The sequence below is a fragment of the Carassius auratus genome, chromosome 20, assembly GCF_003368295.1.
Source record: "Carassius auratus strain Wakin chromosome 20, ASM336829v1, whole genome shotgun sequence".
NCBI classification, from domain to species: domain Eukaryota; kingdom Metazoa; phylum Chordata; class Actinopteri; order Cypriniformes; family Cyprinidae; genus Carassius; species Carassius auratus.
In genome coordinates this window covers 3,074,026-3,095,934 of record NC_039262.1, presented here as the reverse complement: position 1 = coordinate 3,095,934, position 21,909 = coordinate 3,074,026, and the positions used below count along the sequence as shown (strand labels likewise).

The following is a 21,909-nucleotide window of genomic DNA, read 5'->3' as shown; positions in this document are numbered from 1 at the left end:
AGTATTAAAATTACATTAAATATATATTCAATCAACAAAACCGAAGTCGTTGACATTTTTCATTTATTGCATTTATTTGGTTCACTTTCAAACACAGAATTACACAATAAATATGACATTCACTGGATACCATACACAACTGGACAGTGTTTGCAATAAGAGACACTTTGAAACACTTGTAAACTTTTTTTTTTTTTCACTAATGGACCATGAATGCGGTTAGTTAATGCCCACAGATGCTGTCTAGTAGTGAAATGAGTGGACGTTTCCAAAGAGGGGCACCATCAACCTCAAGAACAGACTTTGCACTGTGCATCTGTTCACGCTTAAATCATGTTATAATCGTGCTACCGCATAACAGGAAGTGACATCAGTCAGTGATTGTATACACAAACCCACAGTGAAGTGGTGAACCTGATTTGCGAGAAACTGATGCGACTCGGTTAATGAAATCAGGCGTGCGATTACCATAGTGTTCACGAGTAATACTGGCATAATTTCAAGTGCTTCCCTTTCAAACGAACATGAAAAGGTCCCTAAAATATCACAAAACAGCAAAACAATCGTCACTTAGGAATATGACTATATGTCACCTCCAACATACATCTATATAAAAAATACACTCAAATAGAAGAAAAAAACGAAAAATAAAAACGGCAAATAAAATGCTTTGGTCAACAAAACCAATTAGTGGACATATTGGCATTGTGGAAATACAAATGTGAAAACACACCAACTAAACGCCACGATGTAAACAAAAATAACGATTTGAGAGACGGCCCTCAAAGCGACAGATTTGGCCTCCAAATATATTTTCGGCATTGACCGCTTCCCGAATATCGTACACAGTCCTCGTCATTCACATTCATGTATATGTGTTTATATATTGGTTATATTTCAGCAGGAGTACATATTGCATGCTGGGATAGCTGTGGGCGGCATCGCTGCCAAAACTTCTCTCTCTGTGCTCAGACCAGGAGAAACCACGTAAAAACTTGTACATTTCGGGATAAAGCGTCAAGTAGACATCAAGTCATCATGCCGTGAGCGTGGCGTGGGTTCAGTAGCGTGTGGATGTTTGCGTACGGCGCAGGCGCTCATTCGAAGGACCACACCTCCAGGTTTTGGATGGTGAAGTCCTGTTTTGAGGATAGTGGCAGGTTGTTGAAGGTGGAGCATTTGGACGTGGTGCCATGGTAAAGGTCAGCATCCAGCCACAGGCCCAGATGACCCCTGGGAGACGGACAGTTGAGCGTTAAACACGCAGCAGCAAAAGATGCATGTATGGCACAGTTACTGATGCAATCTGAATTGCAATATGTTACCGATTCCAAATTCAGAGATGCAAACAGGTAACAAGAGGAAAAGGTGAGAACATTGGATGCTCCACACGGAATTTCTTTTTAAGATATTAGCTTTACATGCTCATTTGTAGTTACTTTAAGGTAATACATTGTTGTTTTTACCATATATGTAAAAAAAAAAAAGTTTTTTTAACATCTTGTTGCAACATTTTACGAAAATCAAAGACGGATTATGTTTGGTCAAAATCCTGTGTTATAAACGATGGAGTGCTATGCAAGATATTTAATACAATATTATCTGATTAAACGACAATGCTGTCATAAAATGCTAAATGTTTGCCATCTTCACTTTAGACCTCAAATACACTAAATATTACCCCTTTTTAGACACATTTTTTGAAGTAAAGAGTAAACAAAATAATATACAAAATGTATTGTTACATACCTATTTATCCTTGTTTCTGAGTTTAATGAAAAGCTAAGAATTAATAAAAAAAATCATAATTTTTAAATCAAAATTAATAATTTAAAATAATATCAATCAAAATAAAACACACACAAAAAAGAAATATTTCATTTGTTTACCTGCATGTCATGTGACCATTAACCAGTGTCAGAGAACCATGAAAATCCAAATGTTATAACATAATTATTAAATTATTTGTTTAAAATCTCAGGGGTATTTTAAGCAAATATATAAGTTTGGGAATTTCTGCATTACATGTAAATAAGAAATGCATTTTAATGCATTTGAAAAACAAAAGCCTTCCAAAGAGACTAATAGATGGTTAAAAATAACCAAGTGAGTGATAATGCAAATAAAGATTAACATGTCCATTAGTAGTTGATTCAATGTTAAAACATTTAAATTATTTTTTGTAAATCAGTCGTCAATATGCTTCTCTTCATTATTAAAATATACACAACTAATGTGTAAATACAAGCAGTTGAGCCCAGAATAAACGAAACACACAAAGTTTTACGTTAAGCAGTTTTCTATATAGAATAAACAGCTCTTTTGTATCATTGTGTTTGTCCATTCACATACATTTCGTGTTTTATTTATAATGATTTTGGGAGGAATATGTTTAACATGCAATGTAAGCATCTGACAATGAGTATTTTAACCCTTGTGGATTGTTCAAATTCACTACCCTTTCGTAATGTTCGGGATGAAAACATCCACTCAATTAAACTGCTGTAAAAATGTATCAGATTCATATTTTTATTTTTTTGCTTAATCTTTTAAACAACTTCAGTCCTGATCAAAACTACCAAATGTTTTTATAAAATCCAAGATTTTAACTCTTTAATTGCCAAGTTCATAAATGATGTCACTGATTTGGGGGGAAAAAACACACACAAAATGACTTATTTTCAATATAAAAGTAATTGTGGCTAGATTTTTTTTTTTTACTTTTCACAGTCTTGGGCATGTCAAAGATTAGTAGCAACATTGGCTTTGATGCATTGTTAGTTTTTGTGCAGCATTAGATTTTATTTTTTTCTCCCTCATTAGTTGTTGGTGGCTGTTTTTGCCCCATTGATTTCCATTATAACGACATTTTTTGATTGCAAAGCCATGACACCATATAATCATGCATTCTTGATTGTTTGTGGTTTTCCCTGTTGGGAAGAGGTAAAATTTGTTATTTTTACAGTTGATCACTAGGTAGGACCATTAACCCTTTAGATAGGCCTGTGCAAAAAAAGGCTTAGTTTCTGGCTTGTATATGGAGTTATATGGAGTATAAAAGTGTACCATTGAGTTTTTGAAAAATTTCAAAGCATTTTCCCAAAATATGGGTCACAATAAGATTTGTCACCAAAAATCGTTCCATTAGCTCAAACACAGAGAAAGTTGTGGCCAAAATAAGACTCAACTTTACCCCCTAGTAGAAAACGTCCCCAAAAACGCATAAGGATTAAGGTTTAATGTAATTAATTACAAGAATGTCATTTTTGCAATCTGTTTACATAATCCGGATGCATGTAATCCGTTACTACCCAGCTCACGCGAGCATGTTTCTGAACTCACCCTCCTCCTCCGATCTGAAGGGAATCCGTGTTTCCTTTCACAAAGTATGAGTTTTCACCCATCCAGCGGTAAACCTGAAGACATTGAGCGTCATTAACCACAACACAGAGATTATCTGAGGACTCATGCTGTTTGAATACTTAATCTGAACACAGATTTAAAGTTGAAAACCATTTAAGCTCCTTCCTCATTAAGCGATGCTAATGTACCACACAATGATGTTCTTGAATCAAAACAGTAGATCTCTATGGTGCTATCAATTGTAGTGATGATAACCAGTGTGATGACTTTTTTTGCTAGGGACCTTTATATTGATTCAAGATCAAGGCATTATTTTGTGGTTGCTAAAAACATTTTTCTCACTTAAAGTCTATGTAGGTAAGAAACAGACCTTGATCTCTGGGCAGAAGCTGTAGAGGAAGGTCTCTCCTGTCCCATAATAGTGCTCACTCAGTCGGAAAGGGTGAGTGGAAAACGCTCCAAAAATCTGCAAGAGAAGTAATGAGTTTTTTCAGCATGGGAACACCAGTTTTATCAGTCGGTCACAGTCGTGCACGCACCTGGTTGTCCATGTCTTTGATGACCATCAGCACGGGGCAGTCCACATCCATCAGGTTCCTGTACAGGGTTTTCAGGCTGGTTCCGTGTACCACTGTACTGTAGACCAGATGCCACGGATAGCCCTGAACACGGGCCGGCAAACGAGTGGACAACTGCAGAAGAAAGCGTCATACAAATCACAATGACCACCACTTATTAGGAGTGTAATTGTACACAAGTGAGAGCCATCATCTCTTTACCTTTACTACTAGTTATAGCACAAAATAAACATGAATGAACATCTCACCCATCAAGTAATCGCTCAATCTTGCAAAAAAATGTAACATAGCATTTCATTTACAAGTCATCAGTTTCTACAGCTTGTTATCTGAAGTCTAAAGAAAGTCTAAAAAATTAATTGTAACTGATTTTATCTAAAGAAAAAGCCATTTGTTCAGTAAACCATATCCCTTTAAAGTAGCAAAAAAAGCAGACCTTCTCAATGTGCGTGTCTTCCAGAAGAGCGCTGGGGTCCATCAGCACAGGAAGAAGATCTAGAGGTTCCTCGTCCTCGAAGCTGAAGCTCTGGCGTCTCTTGGCCTCATTAGTCGTGATGATCTGATGACAAAAAACAACTTTCATATTTATCTTATTGTTTTAGGTGTTTCTCACAAGAGTCGCATGTTCCTCACCTCCCAGCTGCGAGGAATCGGGTCGCTGAAGAAGTTGTCGATCATGGTGAGCTCGTCTTTCTCCACGACCACGAAGCCCTGCTCTTGAGCATCTTTCCCATAAGTGTCAGGAGACCACTGAATGAAGAACGAGTACAGGTGGTCCACTCTTTGGAGAAACGGCAGGAAGGTCTGGTTAGTGTACATTAAATTGCATACTATATTGTAGGAAACAGGGATACTCAGTTTTAACTGGTTAACTGTTAACCGACAGAACTTTGACCGATTAATAAAATCGGTTTAACGGTTTAATAATTTTTTTTGTAATTTATCAAAATACTTTAAAACAGCTGCTGCATGGACGGTGGAAACCAAATTCAAATTTTGTACTTAAAATTATATATATATATATCCTGAGGCCACAAGAGGGTGCATAGAGCAAAGTATCTTGAATGCACGTTTCTTCAAAGCAATAAAATAACAACTATCTTTGAAAAAAAGTGCATGATGTGTAAAATAATGTTTAGAAATCTTGTATAATTAATTACATTGCTTAAACAATTTTAAACAAAACAGCATTATTTATGCATAGTTTAATACAAAGGACCGAAAACCGATCACAAAGAATACCGTTTACATTTTAAAATGCGAGACGCGAGAATAAGAGGTCCCTCTAGAAAATGTAATGTAATGAAAATGTAACGTAAACAACGTGTTTTAAACGTTGAGACATGACGAGACATGAGGTGCAATGTTTTTGCATTCGAATGTGGATTTTTATTTTAAATTTGATGTTTTAAAAATATGCGATTTTACATCTAAAAAAACTACTCTTTATCAAAATTGTAAAAGGTTTGATTTTATTTGTGTACATTAACAATAAAAAAAAAATCTTTGTGCTTTTGTAAAATAAAGAAAAACATGAGGCCACTTTTTTGGTTTCCTTTCTTGCAGCACAAAAATTAACTAAATTTTCTTTAATTTTGTTAATTTATTAACTAAAAATATATATCTTGTATATGCCTATTTATTCATTATATATAGCCTAGCTTTATTATGTTTTTCCTCGCTCGCAGAAGCGCTGCAAGTGTGTGATGTGGTGTGACCAAATAAATCCTCATGTTCTGGTGCTTGATGTTTTTCCACATGTAACATTTCGGTATTTTTAACATGTCACATACACATATCCTTTCAAATTTACTTAAGTTCTAATATAAAATAGTGCTGTCAAACACTCAATCGCGATAAAATTACAAAAACTTTTTTTTACATCAAGTATGTGTATATGGTGTAAATTTATTATGTATATAAAAAATACAAACACACACATATATATAAATGTAAACAAAAACTTTTATTTTGGATGCGATTAATCGCAATTAATCGTATGACAGCACTAATTTAAAATAATCTTGTTGTTTAACGGTTTATAATCTGTTAAAAAGCGGTTAGAAGAAATGAACATCCCTAGTAGGAACCCATTGATACCTTTCTTGAGGCACAGCAAACCAATATTCTGGTTGCCGCCCCCTGCCAACGTACGAGTGGGCGGGGCTAGATGTCCGACCAGCGGCGAAGGACTTCCTCATTGGCTTCCCCACCTTAAAGCAGAGGAACATGGGCGGAGCTTTGCTCTTTTCTTCGTTGGACAGCAGCATATCTGTAAATTAGATCAGATACCAGCTCTGAACATCCGACTGTCTCCTGGTTTCATTTGTTGTGATGATCTAAAAAACAAATCGCTAAAAACATCTAAAAACCATTCTGCAATATTTAGGATATATTTAGTGCATTAAGTGCACAAGGGACAAAAAGATAATGTTGACTCTGCCGCAGGGCCATATGAGAAATTATGTAAGTGTTCAGCCTGTTTGTTTTTCCAATGTCACTATCAGCTTCTGCTGAGAGGCTTGATAAACCCTCATCTGTTAAACATAAGAGCTCAAACACGAGAGCTCTGCTCCAAAACCTAGTGCGCTGCTTACAAAGACAGCATTTTAAGAAATAATAGATGTTTTCAACAAATAAGCTGCTCCAAAAGGAGGCAACATTATGCATTGATTTGGCATCTTGTTTGGGCCAAATTTTTAGCATTGCACCTATTTTCAGTGAAATAAATATATTTTAAAACATTTGAGCAAATATATATATTTTTTGGCCATTTTTGTGTATATTTTGTCTATTTTTTAAAATATATATATTTTGCTGTAAAGCAATTACATTTTAAATAATAAATCTGAAATATATAATAAAATATAAACATTAAATGAAAAGCTTGAAAACCTAAAAAAAAAAAAATAATAATAATAATGGACAACTGCCAGAATTAAAATAAGATTAAGCTGAAGTACTAAAATTGCTAAAATTAAAATTGAAATACATATAAATTAAATCTAAATAAACAAAAAAGATTAAACCTTATAAAATATAATATTTTTGGATTGGTTATAATGTAAAACCATTTACAAAATGAATAATAATAAAAAAAAAAGAAACTCCAAAACTATTCAAATTAAACTAAAATTACAATACAAACTAGTGCTTTCAAACCCTTAAACAAATCCAAAATAAGTTTTTCTTTACACATGTTTGTACAGTATATTAATTGTATGCATATATAAATACAAACACACGCATGTATATATTTAAGAAAAATAAGTTGTTTATTTATTAAATATATTTATATATAATATAAAATAATATTTTCAAGATATATACAGTATGTGTGTGTATTTATATACATTGTAAATATACACAATACACACACACACACACATATTAAAACTTTTATTTTGGATGTGATTAATCGCGATTAATCGTTTGGCGGTACTAATAAAAACAAATACAATAAAAAAAAACAAAAATATTAATAAATATTGTAACTGAAAACAAACCATACTAAATTAAAACTCTCATCTACTGTAGTTGCGATGTCATCTATGTAGACAGCACTAATGTTTGAAAACAGTCCTTTGCTGTGATTGGCCGGTCAGTCCTGTCAATCATACAGACTCACCTTCGATTGGTCTCTGCATTCTTTTTAGCAGCCATGACTTCATCTCGGCCTCATTGGCACGTCTGCGTAGCTCCGCTTCAGAAAGCGTTGCGTCTGAGTTTGGTCCCTTATTATCTTCAAGATTTGGTCCTGGCGACCCACTACATTTCCCAGAGTCCTCTAGGGTCGCCTTTGCTTTTTGGTCGCGTGTGGTCGCCTCAATTGCCGAGACTCCATTCACTAATGTTTCACCTCTAGTTTTGGTTTCTTCATTCACTTCTGTGGTAGCATCCTTCCCATCATGCATCAGTGCCGTGGGTTTAGAGTGTAGCAGCTCTGCGGTGTCATCTGTGGAACGGTTGTGAAGGCCTTCATCCTCGTCTTCCTCAACGCGATAAGACGTCTCGGCTTTGTCTGTTTTGGTCTTTCTTTGCTCCTGTAGTGGCGCCCCCTCCAGGCAGGAGCAGGTGGTGCTAGACTCGCTCTGTAGTAGCTCTAGTTCGGTGAAACCTTCGTCCGATGGCGATTTGTCAGCGATCTGGCACTCTGATATCTCAGAGACGGCCGTTTCGATATCGTCTAACACGATTGGTTGGTTGGGCGCACCGAGAGCTTCGTAACGACTAAAGGGGTTCAGATCTCGTTCGGAGGGAAGCTCCTCCCACTCGCCCGGCCTATATAACGGACAGAGATCCTGGGGTTCATCACTACCGCCGACAACAGCGGCCATCATCATCATCATCATCATCATGAGGGTGGAGATGGTGAAATTAAAGAGAAAAACAAACAAAACATCCAAAATGAACAAACTCAAGACTCAACTGAAAAAAAAAACAGAAATATGACAAAACTTAAGGGATAAAAGTGATTTTTGGAGTCAAAGCTGAACCAAAATGAAATGAGTGAAAAAAAAATTGAAAAGGTGAAATTGATTCATCCCTCAGTTTGTGAGAATAAACAAAAATGTATGGGGAAATTTGCAGCATGATGAATAAATGCTTAAAATATGCTACTATCACACTGTTTATAAAATATGAACTTACATATAACATTGCTCATTTTGCCATTAAGCCTTTTCTGTAAATGTGTGGTTAAAGTAAAAATAAATAATTAATTTAATTAATGAATACATAAGGTAAAGTAGAAAAAAAAAGGTTGAAAAAAAGAAGAAAAGAAGAAAATGCATTTTTTAAAAATAAAATAAATGAAAATTAAATGAAAAATTAAAATAAATTAAATAAATTAATATATGTAATAAAATGAACAATAAAAAAAATGAAATTACATTTCAATAAATTAATATATATATATAATAAAATAAAGAATAAAATAAAGTTAGAATAAAATAAATGATATAAAAAATAATGCACTCAGTTATATTTAAATAGATAAAAATAGAAGTAATAAAATAAAAAAATTAAATAAGTTAAAAATAAATTAAATGAAAATAAATAAGTAAATAATTATTTAATTAAAAAAAACTGAATTGTTATTGGTCATTCAGCGTATTAAAATATTAAATACTAAATCCATTTAAACAGTGGATACATAAATATTTACTGAACAAATATTGAGACCACATAGCTGTGATACAAACTGAATCATGATAAATTAGACCCGTTTAAATATTCAAATGGAAAAAAAAAAAAATAATCTGACAGCTCATATATTCCAAAATAAAGGTCCTACTGTAACATAATAAAATCTTAATAGTGCTAAAACAATTTAATTTCCATCCCAAAACAAAACCTGCAGCTTGTTTCTAGTGGTGAACACAAGCACATAATCAATTAAACAAATATTTTTAAAACCATAAACAACACAGAGAGGGCTTTCTAAGACAACAACAAAATATAAGAGATTTTAAAGACAGGGGTCTGTTTTCTTACGACGGCAGCGCGTCCTTGAGCTTCATCCGGGACACGTCGTCATACAGAGCCACGGACAGCACCTCCTCCATGGGACAGATGAGACCGTACTCCTCACAGCCGTTCTCGATCACCAGCGGGTCAGATTTGTGCGGGTCAAACATGATGTTGTTGGGTGTTATAATCATCACTCCTCCCACGACTCCCTGCAGAGATCACGGAGACCTCAGTTAAAGCTGAAGTGCGTCTTTTCTGCTTCGTGGAAATCGCTATAATGATCCCATCAGTGTTGGGGGTAATGCATTACAAGTAACGCAAGTCAAGTAATCAGATTACTTTTTCAAGTAACGAGTAATGCAATGCTTAAAGAAAATATTAGAGCTACTATTTTCAAATAAGTACCAGAAGTTGCAAGAGGCTTATTACTTTCACTTTCGGTGTCAAAGGGCCTTTACAGTTGGCAAAAATGTAACTTCAGACCAAAAAGTAACAAAGTAACGTAATGCACTGCTTTCCATAAAAGTAACTACGTAATGCAATTAGTTACTTTTTTATGGAGTGATGCAATAATGTAATGCACTTCTTTTAAAAGTAACTTTCAGCAACACTGTATCCTAGAAAAGGCAAAAGACCTGTTATAAATAGCGGTTCACTTCAGTAAATCTCACCCACAATTTAACTAAAACCACATGAACTGACAATTATTTATTTATTTATTTTTTTTTTTGTTGTTGTTATTATTATTATTTTTAAATAATTTAAAGAGCTAGGAATATCAGCTGTAGCAAAAAAAGTGACTAGATTTGGTTTTCGGCCATTGAAAAACAATTTGCGCATCAAAATTTGCTTATGGAGCCGCATTGAGATCCCTGTATCTCATGAAATGAACTATATAGGGCTTTAAAAATAGAGATGGCAAACGAAAAGTTTGTCAAGAACCAAAATCTAAATGGATATTGCGATATCTTTAATACTTCTTGAGTAACAGGCTCGCAAACTTTCCAAAAAAGAACATTTTTTGCACTCAGACGGGTATGTTCTAGGAAATTGTTTTGATAGAGGGAAACGAGATACGTTTCTGTTTTCAACATTATTTTTTCATCAAACTTTCCTCTTTACACTAAAAAGAGTATCATCTGTTTTCCAAGTGACCCACATTTGGTTTTCGACTGCTGAAAATGTGGATTATTTCCTCTGTAACTGAATCATACAGGCCTTAAAAGAAATACTTGTTAAGAACCATCATCTAAAAAGGTATTAAATCATCTTTAATACCTCTCAAGTAACAGACATGCAAACATCAGACAATAAACTTAAGCGCTTATGTGCTTTTTCTTGATTTCTGAATGGTCTCCACTGGCGTATAATGCAACAAGGATTGCCAAAGTCAACATATGCGACTAGAAATGCTCTTATTTTGTAGTTGACACACGAAAAATAGTACTTTAGTAGATAAACTTAAGTGTGCTATTTTGAACTAAAATGAGCTTTTAACATACTATCTTAAGTATTTGGTTACCTCTTGTAGTACACTTAAATGCACTAGTGTAAGAAAGATGGGTTCAAGTGGTAATTAAATACATTATTTAAATACAAAGACAGTATGTTAAAAGTACATTTTAGTTTATATTCAAGGAGTCCCAAAATAGCACACTTAAGTACACTTAGTTGATTTTAAGAAGTACTAAAGAATCATTATGGAAGTGGATTTCTTTTAAAGCTGGGTATACATCCGTGACGCTTGACTCTATTTATGTTTGTCTTTCTTCAGGAAAAATGAGATTGAGTCGTGTAAGTTTGTGAAATGTGGCGTGAGCGAATGTAAGGCTCACCATGCCGTCGGTGAAGAACTTGCAGCTCATCTTGAGGAACTTGACGGTGGCCGGACTCTCGTCTTCAGAGAGAGGAGACGTGTCTCTCCGCACGAACCGTCCAGATCTGCGGCTCGATTCACTGTCCTGTCAGACCGAGAGATATCAGGGATCCACTAGTGCTGTCTGAAACTCATTCAGCATTCATGACTCTTATCATCACTGCATTAGTCAACAATACAGCAGAGCAAATCCACCACTCAGATGAAGTATACCAGAGATTTGAGCTCTTTAATAGAGCTCCACCGGTCATTTTTACTATCTTTACTGATTTTTTGTGCTTTATTAGAAGCTTGAGGGCTTTTATGAAACGGGGTTCGGACGAATCTGTAGGAGGTTTGTGGTTTTAAAATAAAAACAATCAAAATAAAACAATTGATTTCAGAAAAACTGTGTGAATTTATTGAACTTTATTGAGATATTAACTTAAAATCTCTGGAGGACTTCAAGAAATAAATTTAGAGTCTTACCACGCTGAATCGACACGCTATATGTAAACTATATTCTTTGTTGTTTTCTCCTGTCAAAATAATTGGGTTCATTTAGAATTATTCATATTTTCGAACAAGCAGAAGATATGCCGGTTTCTCAGGTAGTGGGCGGAGCTAATGCGCAAATGGCAATTTCATTGGCTGGTGCTCATCTATTACCGTCCCTGTTTTGATTTTAGCAAATCAGTTTGACCGAACGCAGACAACGTGATTAATATTCATGAACCAGCGGCTCATCAATCCATAGTGCATTGTATATTGTTAGTAGGGTAATAGAATTAGTAGTATTATTATCTTTTAATAATAATTATTATGATCTATTACTATTTTTTTTTTTTTTACAGAAACCCTCAATGAACAAAAATATCTTAAGCATCACCACCAGTCTTCAGTTCAGATAAATGACAAATATACATTCATTTCAAATTCATTTTTACATAAAGGCATTGTGCTAGAAATATTACAATTATTTTGTAAAATGTATGTGATACTGCTACTACTGTTAATTAAAAATTAATTACACAATATTTCTTCCATGTTTTAATTTTAATAGCAAATCCCTTTTATTTACCAAAAAATAAAATGTGTTTAAATTTCATAAATTAAAAGAAGTTAAATTTGGGTGAATCCTGTTTACTGTTTTTCATAATTATATAACAACTTATAGAGAAACTTTAAACACAATTGTAAATAAGTATAAAGAATGGCATTGGTTTTATTTTTAGTGATAAAAAGTAATCTTTTTTTTAAAATTAGAATATATTTGTGTTTTGCCTTGGTACCGAAATTGGTACCGAAAACCGAGGATTTTCACTGGTATCGGTACTAATACTGAAATTTTGGTACCGTGACAACACTACTGAGTACCATTGAGGATACTACGATATGTTTTTCTTTTTTTATGTTTTTATCAGTATTTTTACATTTTAGTAATTTTTTGATTGTAATTTTTATCTATTTTATTTTAGTTTAATGAAATGGAGCCGAAAAAAAAATTACATGCTAAAAAATAAACTTAAATGAAAATTAAAAATTCTAAAATTCTAATAGTTTTTTTTTTACAAATAAATAAAAATGAAAAAAGCCACAAACTAAACCTCAAATCAAAATTAAAACTTAAAATAAAAAAAGTCTACATTTTAGAACATCGAGTTAAATTAACTGAAAATGAGATATTTAAAATTAAGCTAAGAAATATATCCCCCCCCACACAAATTTTCGTCTAACGATTGCGAATAATTTTTCATAAGAATGTGTATTTAAAATATTTTTCACAAATCAAGTCGTATATCACAAGAAAGCTCTCATTCTCAGGAATCTGACGATGTAGATCATTTTATTATATTATTGTGTGATAATCACAGATCGAATGATCTTCAACAGAATTGCGATGTAAAATTTCTCACCTAATTGCAAATTATTATTTATCCATCTTAGCGCCGCTTCAGTCAGCCGCAAACAGCCAAACATACTTAATAATACATATTTATATGTATTACATATTTATTCAATTTAAAGCAGTTTGTTAGTTTGCAGATCTATACTATTTCAAACTTCAGTTTATACAAATAAAATAAAAAAGCGCCTTGTATTTTTCCCTATTTATTATAACACAGACAGCATATATTGTCATTTTTATCAATTTCAACAGTGTTTTATGTAATTTCAAAGGGTTTCCTTTAAAATTATACCAAATTTCGGTGTTTACACCATTGCAGGAAAGAATGGGAAGCTTTCTAAATTAGGTAGGAAAATGGAAAACGGAAATCCCCCAAAAAGCATTCGAGCAAGTATTTGAGAGAGCATCTAACCTTCAGCTCCTTCTCTGTCGACTCGGCCGCTGTCAGATGCTCAGAGGACCGCTCTGATTGGTCCACATCAGGGACGAACAGTTTCTGAGCAGCAAACGAAACGTTAGGCGTCAGGTTTTCCTGAATCACTGATTAAAGCGCAGGAGAGCGCCTCACCTGTCCAGGTACGACGCTGTGAGAGAAGAGACGGTTCAGCTGCACCAGTTTATTGGGAGTGATGTTGAACTTCAGAGCGATGCTGTTCAGAGTGTCCTTCGGTCCGACCTGATCAGAAACATGCATCACACACAAGCAGCTCATAGCGGAGATGACCAGCGTTTACACAGCGAGACCAACTCACGGTGAACTCCACGGTTCCTGGAGGTTTACTTCTCTCTTTCTTGGTCTGGCTGCAGGATGTACTGTTGTCATCTGAAAGAAGAGATTCGAAACACTCTCAGTACAATTACTGCTCGCTGAGAAAAACACTGGATGTAATGTAAATAATGCATTCGTTGTGTAGTGCAGAGAGATTCATTAGTCATAATGGAACTAAGAGTGACAGCTTATGACTTGATATTGTGTTATTTAATTTATATAAGGCCTTCATTTTTTATTTTATGCAATGGTTAATATTCAGAGACCTACATTTTCGGATCAATATCGTCACCGATTTACTGATTCAATAAGGCATTTATAAACATAGACTCTTGCTTCGTTTCTAAATGAATCAGACGTTTGAATGAATCGAGTAAATATATGAGTCAGTGACAAAAACAGTGGGTTTATTAAATCATTTAATATTTCTATATTTAAAACATTCATCTTATAACATTGGTTTTATGAGTGTAAATGCATTAATGCCACCTTTGAGCCTCGTTGAACGGTCTGTAAATATTCCTTAATGTCATCTCAGTGCAGTGGTGAACTGTTGATGCTGATTTCATTTGACTGGAGATTATTCTTTATGATTGTAATTAACATTTTTGATAGAAGTTTATGAATATAATTTTTTGGACACAAAAGATGACAAAAAAATTGTTAAAAGAATTATTAAAAAAATAATTACATAAAAAAATTTGTTACTTTTAGAGGTAAATAAATAACACAGAAAATAATAACAATTTTAAGTAAAATAAATATTAAATATAACAAGAAATAAAAAACATTACATTAAAAAATCTGTTACTTTTAGAGAAAAGAAAATCTTTTTTTAAATAAAATAAACATTAAGTACAACATTCAAAATAAGAATATTTTACATTTGAAAAAATCTGTTACTTTAAGAGGTAAATAAAAAAAAACTTTTTATAAATATATTAAATAACAAAAATAAGTATCTTTTATAAAAAATAAAATTAAAACTGAACTTAAAACAAATAAAAAAGGCAAAAGCACATAACAAAATTTCTAATACTAAAAATGTAAATAAAAACTGAAAACAAAAATACAGCACATAAAGTTACTAAAACATACAATGAATAAATAAAAAATGACAAAACAACAACATTAATCAAATTAAAACCTTAAAAACATTATACATTAGCATTAAAAAACTGAAAACTGAAAAATAAAAGCTAATTCAGCATATTAATGAATATTATAATATAAAATATCACTGGTTCCCATCAACACCGACTGTACAGACGACTATGTTCAGCTTCTGAATAAAGGCTTGTGTAATGAGCAGCTGTTGACTCTGTATGTCAAACATAAAGAACAATACGACTGTTATTCAACACTCAACTTCCTTAAACAGCATGTGACCTTTGACCTTTGTTTGTGTGGTCAGGTTTAAGATCGGAGCTCTTCCTGATCTCTCCTGTCTGTTCGACTCGAGAAATAACACACTCACAGCTCATCTGCTGACAAACGTAATGATAAAATAATAGAACTATATAAATGTTGAATTTAAATCTAAGAAATGTTGCCTTGGCGACTAACTAAATTAAATTAAAACGGAAAATAAGTAAATACATAAAGTCAAAAGCACATAACAAAATGCCTAAAATTAAAACTGAAAACATAAAACAAAACTACTGCAAAAACCACTTAAAAAAAATATAAATATTATTTCTGAAATATACGAAATGTTATATTTAGGAAAAATATAGATATTAAAATAATAAACGACATATTTTAAACTAATATTAAAAAGTAATATAAATCAATATAATAAATTACGTTAATAATAATAATAATAATAACCATTTAGGATTTAAGTAAAACTATATAACACAGTGTGCTAACTACATGCAATGCGATGCTGCGACACGCGATAAAAGGTATGTTTTCCAAATTAAGAAAAGTAAAAATAAAATTAAAAAAAATTACATTTTAGATACAGTTTCTATTTCCGAGCTACAAAGTTCAAACTATATGTATATAATATATATACGATATGGACAACAAAAAAAAAACTATCGCGATTTCTTTGATCAATTTCCGTTAACTCAAATGGTTAACTCACTGCGAAGCAACAAGCGTATTCCATAAAGATTTACATCAGTCACTCAGTTTGTATATTTAACAACATTAAAAAGGTTTCTAAAGCGTGCAGCGCCATCTGCTGTTCGAAACTAAGCTGAGAATCGACTCGAGAAAGAATCGCGATGCATTTGAAAAAAAAAAAAACTACGACTTGATGCCGATATAATTTCTTGATTCGCAATGCATCGAATTATTTTCCTATCCTAGTTAGTACACATTAGAAATTCACTAATTACTAATTTACTAATATTTATTATTATTATTATAATAAAAAAATATTTTTTATTTGTAATTTCTTCTAGTTAAAATGTTAATCTATGTAGCTATTATTATGATGGTTATCCGTAACATTAGCTTCTCTTCTGTTGAGTTTCTAATTACAAATATGAGAAGATTATCGTATGTTGTCTTCCCAAATGCAATTTAATTTAAACTCTTGCCTTTGTGATTTAATAATGAAGTCCTGTCGTGATTTGGGTTTTCAAAACTACACTTGAATTTAGAATTAAAGAGCTTCCGGCCAAAAATAATTTTAGCCCTACTTCGTATATATTGTCTGAATGTTTACTTGATCCGTCAGGTTGTCCGCTTTCCGCATTTCTCTCCTGAGATCGACCAATAGGAGCAAGCCTCACCTATGACTGGCGTCTTGGATTCCAAATCTGATTGGCTTTGCTCAGCATCTGCCTTCTCTGATTGGCTCTCCTTCGGTTGCCGCTTCTTCTTCAGCCTGCGATCCAGAAAACAAACATACAACATTATCAGCACCAACTAGGTCAAAACAATATCAAATCAAATAAAAAAAATCTCAAATCCAATAAAAAAAAAAATCAAAATCCTTCCACGGATTCTTGACGCTTGTCCTCTGCGGAGTGAATCTGTGCCAGATACAGAGAAACTGCAGTGGCCAGAGCCAAGATGGCCGAACAGGGCACGCATTTAACCACAGACTCTCTTTACTGAATTCATTATATTATGAAATACAGATCTTTTTTAATGATTTTTCAGGAGAAATATGGCATGTCATGTTTTTAAGGTACAGTTAACAGATGGACAGAGAAAGAGCGAGAGGAAAACTGGAGAAGAGGATTGTCTAATGGTGTTTGATGGCGAGGGGAAGCCGATCGATCAGACTGGAGACACACACTCGAAGCTGAAGCCGCAGGAAATACTGCTGCAGTCACACACACACACACACACACACACTCCTCTGCCAAGCTCACATCCTGACAGGAAACAGTTCATAACAGCATGTGATCCAGAGAAAGACATCATCTTAAAATCTGAAGAATTCTTAAGGATTTTAATACTAAAAAGTGCTGTATTATAATAGTATAGTTAGTTTTATTCATATATGGAATGAGCTTTTAAATTTTATATATTTTTTAAAGTTTATTTTAAATTTATTGTACATCATGTCTCATGTACATGTATTATTTATATACAATTTTAATATTTATTTATATTCTGTAATCATAATGCTGCTTACATCTAATTTTAGTTATTTTTTTAAGTGCCTTTGTGTTTTAAAAACAGTTCTTTTCTTTATATTATAATCTCAAAACATTTAAAAGTGATGTTTAAAATATATATTTATATACTTACTGTATTTATTAATATTTGGAATTAGCTTTTAATTCTGTATTTTGTAAGCTTTTATTTAAATTTTAGTTTGTTTTAGTAATTTTGTTATGCGCTTTTGTAATTTTTATTACTTATATATATATATATATATATATAAAATCATAATTATGATAGAAAAAGTCATACAAATAAATTAATAATAATACAATAAATAAATTTTTGACAATAATGATATAAATATGTATAAAATACAAATGTCAAAATTACTAGACGAAAGTCAAAATGTCACAATTTATGTCAAAATTTAACTTTTTATGCTATATGTATGGCTTTTTATGTCATAATTTAGACTTCTGTAATAATTAAGAAAGTAATAGTAATGGCATAACAAGAGACATTTAGCACTTCAACTCTGGATTTTTTTCTCTTAATTAAAATGTTTTATGTCATTATCATGATTTTCAATTTCATAATTTTTAACTTTTTAATAATTATGAATTAGTATCTCAAACCTGACTTTTCCCTCATAATTCCTACTTCGCATGCCATAATAACTTTATATCATAATTTAAAACTTTTGTAATTATGAAATAGTATCTCATATTAAATTGATGACATTTTTACATCCTAATTATGTATAAAAATTTAGATTTTTTGCTAAATTCTGAATGACTTCAGAACTATGACTCAGCATCTCATAATCTTGATTTATGTCATAATTATTACTCTCTCTTAACTTGGACTTTTCTCAGTTTCGACTTTGTACGCATAATCACGACGTTTCACATAAAAAATGTTTCATGTTTGTCATAATCATTAATAAAAATCTCAAAACTAAAATCTTTGTCATGATTTTGGCTTAAGAAATAATTAAGACAAAGTATCTCATAAGCGTAACTTTTTATTGTTAGAATCTCAAATTTGTTACTTTTTTCCAACTTTGCTGATATTACGACTTTTTGTATCAAAATGTTGCCTTTTTTGTTACAATTCTGACCTGTGTCATAATCATGACGCCGTATCTCAAAGTTTTGACATTTTTTCTCCGAATTTGGACTTTTTATATCATAATGTCGACTTTGTCAATTTACGTCATAATTATGACATAGTATCTCATAATTACGTCTTTTTACGTCATACTCTTTAAAATTATATAATTTTCACACTAGCAACATGATCTACAGCTAAATCGGTTAAAATATCTTCATCCTAAAATATCTTACCTTTTTGACAATTTGTCACAATTATGACACACTATCTCATAATTATGACTTTTTATATCCAAATTTAGTTTTTCCACATCATAATTTTATGTCATAATTATGACTTAGTATCTCATAATGCTGACTTTTCTATCACAACTTCCCTTTTTTAGGTCATAAATATGGCTTATCTTATATTTATCACTTTCTATGTGATAATTAGGACTTCTTATGTCAAATTTATATTTATATATTCTTAAGTCAAACATGGTATTTGGTATAAAGTTTTTTATGTCATAGTTATGAACTGCAAAACATGATTTTGTTTCTTAAGTGGCAGAAAAAAAAGAGCTATTTCAGCAGAATCTGTGCTAGTTAAACTCTTATTCCTGAAACAACATGATTAATTCCTCTTTCCGATCGACCGACACCGTCTGCATTCGGCTCTCACTTCCCATGAAGTGCTTCCGGGGTTACTCCGATCCACCATCATCTCACCTGGCGAAGTATCCAGGCCTTTTCTCAGTCTTCTCCATCACGGCCTTTCTTTCCCTCGTGCAATGTTCCCTGAGTGTTCCTGTCTTCACAAAGACACAAAAAGCGAGGTAAATATCTGCGCCCTTATATTTAGCTGCAGGTCAATGGGTCACACAGAGGGCTGGTGCAATAACCCCAATTTCATCAGCATCAAGGACGAGAAACTGTTGATTCAGACTGGATCTAGCCAGGCTGAGCTTGTTTGTTTTTGGGCTGAAGCCACTAGATGACATATCTTTGTTTAAACACTCATCACTGTTCAAAATCAACAAAGCCAGCGTTTGATTTCAGATCAGCAGCTAATATTTGATTACTAACCGAGATCTCAAATCAGGCTGCTTTGATAGACTCTTTGGTTACATTATGATGGGCAAACTGAATGGATAAATTACAAATCACATTTCAGGTCAATAAACAGAAGCCACGTTTAGCACGTTAAACATGAATTTTCACGCGCATGCATGCATGCATGCATATAAAACGACGTCATCACGTTATAGCATATCTGTCATATGCACAACATTGCATGCAAGGTTTTAAAAATGTTGGCAATAAAGACAAAATATGACATAATGCATAACTGTATTTATCGATATACAGGCCAGATAATCTATATTTGTGTTGTATATATATAGAACTGCGTGTTTCTAAATCAAAGCACAAAGGCATTCCCAACGCATGTCGGGTTAAAATAAAACTAATACAATACAGATATAAAAACACAAGCATCGGGTTCAGAAGGAATTAACTTACATGCACATGTGAAGAGAAACAAAAACCCACCTAACGTTAAACAAACACTGACGTTAACGTTACATCCCGAGGATCCAGCAGCTTCCTTCACTTCTTCTTCCCTTTCAACAGTCGTCGATCCTGTCAATAATCGGCTTATTCATTTGGTCGATGTGGATGAGAGTGTGTTATTGTTGATAATATAAACACAAACATGCACTCCAAGCTAACAGGCTAAAGCTAAAGCTATTAAAGTCCCTCTACATCGAGATTCAACGCGTATTCCGTTTGTTTCTGGATATCTCGGTAAAACCGACGGCTGTTTTTAAGACTTTGACCCGTTTTATCGAAACTCAATCGGACAAAACGATAGACGTGCGTGTTTGGGTTTGAAAATAGAATTAATTATGTATTATTCGCATATAAATTTAAATGTCGAATTTCTCATAGGTCGAAGTCCTCCCGTGCCACGCCCATTTTCCCGTGTGATTGACAGGAAAAGCGGAAACGCCCCTCCCCCGCTTTAACTCCACATCTATGACGTATTTATTTCGTGTTTTTATTGTTTTATAGTAACTTTTATACATCATATGCATATTTAAAATAGTTTTGTCGATTGTTTTATTGTACATTTTCTATTTAATTTGAAGCACAATAAGCAATTATAAACAAATTAAAAAAAAAAATGTCAAAAGACTATTTTTGTATATAATAATAATATTTAAAAAAGTTTATTTGGCAGGAAATCAGCATATTAGAATGATTTCTGAAGATCATGTAACACTAAAGACCTATTCTTTAGGCAGTTGGATTTTAGATCAGAATTCATAACCCTGAAAACTTGTTTTGAAGTATAAATATAACAATACACTAGAGAAACTATAGCTGTTATGTAAGTGATGTTTTGCTCATGTCATAAGCAGCTGTGGCTGTGCTTTCAGGTGTTTTTGTCTGTTTTCAGGTTTTGGTTTTAGATGCTGGAACTGAACTGAACACAAACCAGATCTAAACCAGTGACTCGTGGAGGTCACGACCTGCTTGCAGTTCTGCTTCTGAACACTTGCTCATTGTATCTATGGAAATGTAAATCTTTTATTCAATAAAAGTCAGAAATATAATATTGCACGGCGGGATGCCGTCCAACCCAAAACATGATCACCTCAGAACTCACAAATTACTAAATTTTCAGAAATTACATCAACTTTTTTATTTTATTATTTTTACTATTTAAATTTATTTTTTTATTCTAGGTCTGCAACCTAGAAATGTTCAAAAACCGAATTAATTCTACAACTTTTTATTTTATTTTATGCAACCTAGAAACTTTTAATAAGTTCCGATATCTCAGAAGTTTGCCAACTATTTAATTAAAAAATGTTTTATTGTTATGCAGCTTATTTAATGTTTACATATTTAATATTATATTATATATTTTACTTAATATTTATTATTTTAAGTCTACAACCAATAAACATTAAAAAACATATCACTATATTCTTGTTGAAAGGCGGAAAAGTTCCTCAAATGCAATTCAATGAATCAAATGAAATACATTTTTAATATATTTATTATCTCTAAATGCATTTACAACTCAAACTCCCACATTACATTATTAGCAATGCTAATTAAACCAATCTTTTGATATGTACAGTTCTCTAGCTAGCTTTTCCACATAAAAGCTGTATATTAAGGGCACTTTAATCATTTGCTGTAGTGCAAAACATCCAAACCACACGAGTGAACCTGATGAAAGCTGTCAAGAACACCTCGGCTCATTTTACACCCCATAATAAAAT

General features: G+C 32.7%; 1 protein-coding gene across 3 annotated transcripts; it reads right to left on the bottom strand.

Moving 5' to 3' along the window:
* Positions 1-54: 54 nt before the first annotated feature.
* Positions 55-20,601, bottom strand: LOC113120555 (nuclear receptor coactivator 7-like). 3 transcript variants are annotated; one of them, XM_026290425.1, is made up of 16 exons: positions 20,165-20,601; positions 19,343-19,425; positions 16,694-16,788; positions 13,930-14,000; positions 13,746-13,853; positions 13,590-13,673; positions 11,249-11,374; positions 9,438-9,622; positions 7,570-8,222; positions 6,042-6,213; positions 4,575-4,722; positions 4,378-4,500; positions 3,903-4,055; positions 3,734-3,829; positions 3,343-3,416; positions 55-1,233 (listed from the first exon to the last, which is right to left on the bottom strand). In XM_026290425.1, the coding sequence occupies exons 2-16, from the start codon at positions 19,378-19,380 to the stop codon at positions 1,098-1,100; spliced, it is 2,262 nt and encodes a 753-aa protein (XP_026146210.1). In that variant the 5' UTR covers positions 19,381-19,425; positions 20,165-20,601; the 3' UTR covers positions 55-1,097. The 3 variants fall into 3 exon arrangements, with proteins under 3 accessions (XP_026146210.1, XP_026146208.1, XP_026146209.1); XM_026290423.1 differs by having other exon boundaries at positions 7,570-8,255; positions 20,165-20,600; XM_026290424.1 differs by having other exon boundaries at positions 7,570-8,255; positions 19,343-19,421; positions 20,165-20,600.
* Between the last annotated feature and the right edge of the window lie 1,308 nt (positions 20,602-21,909).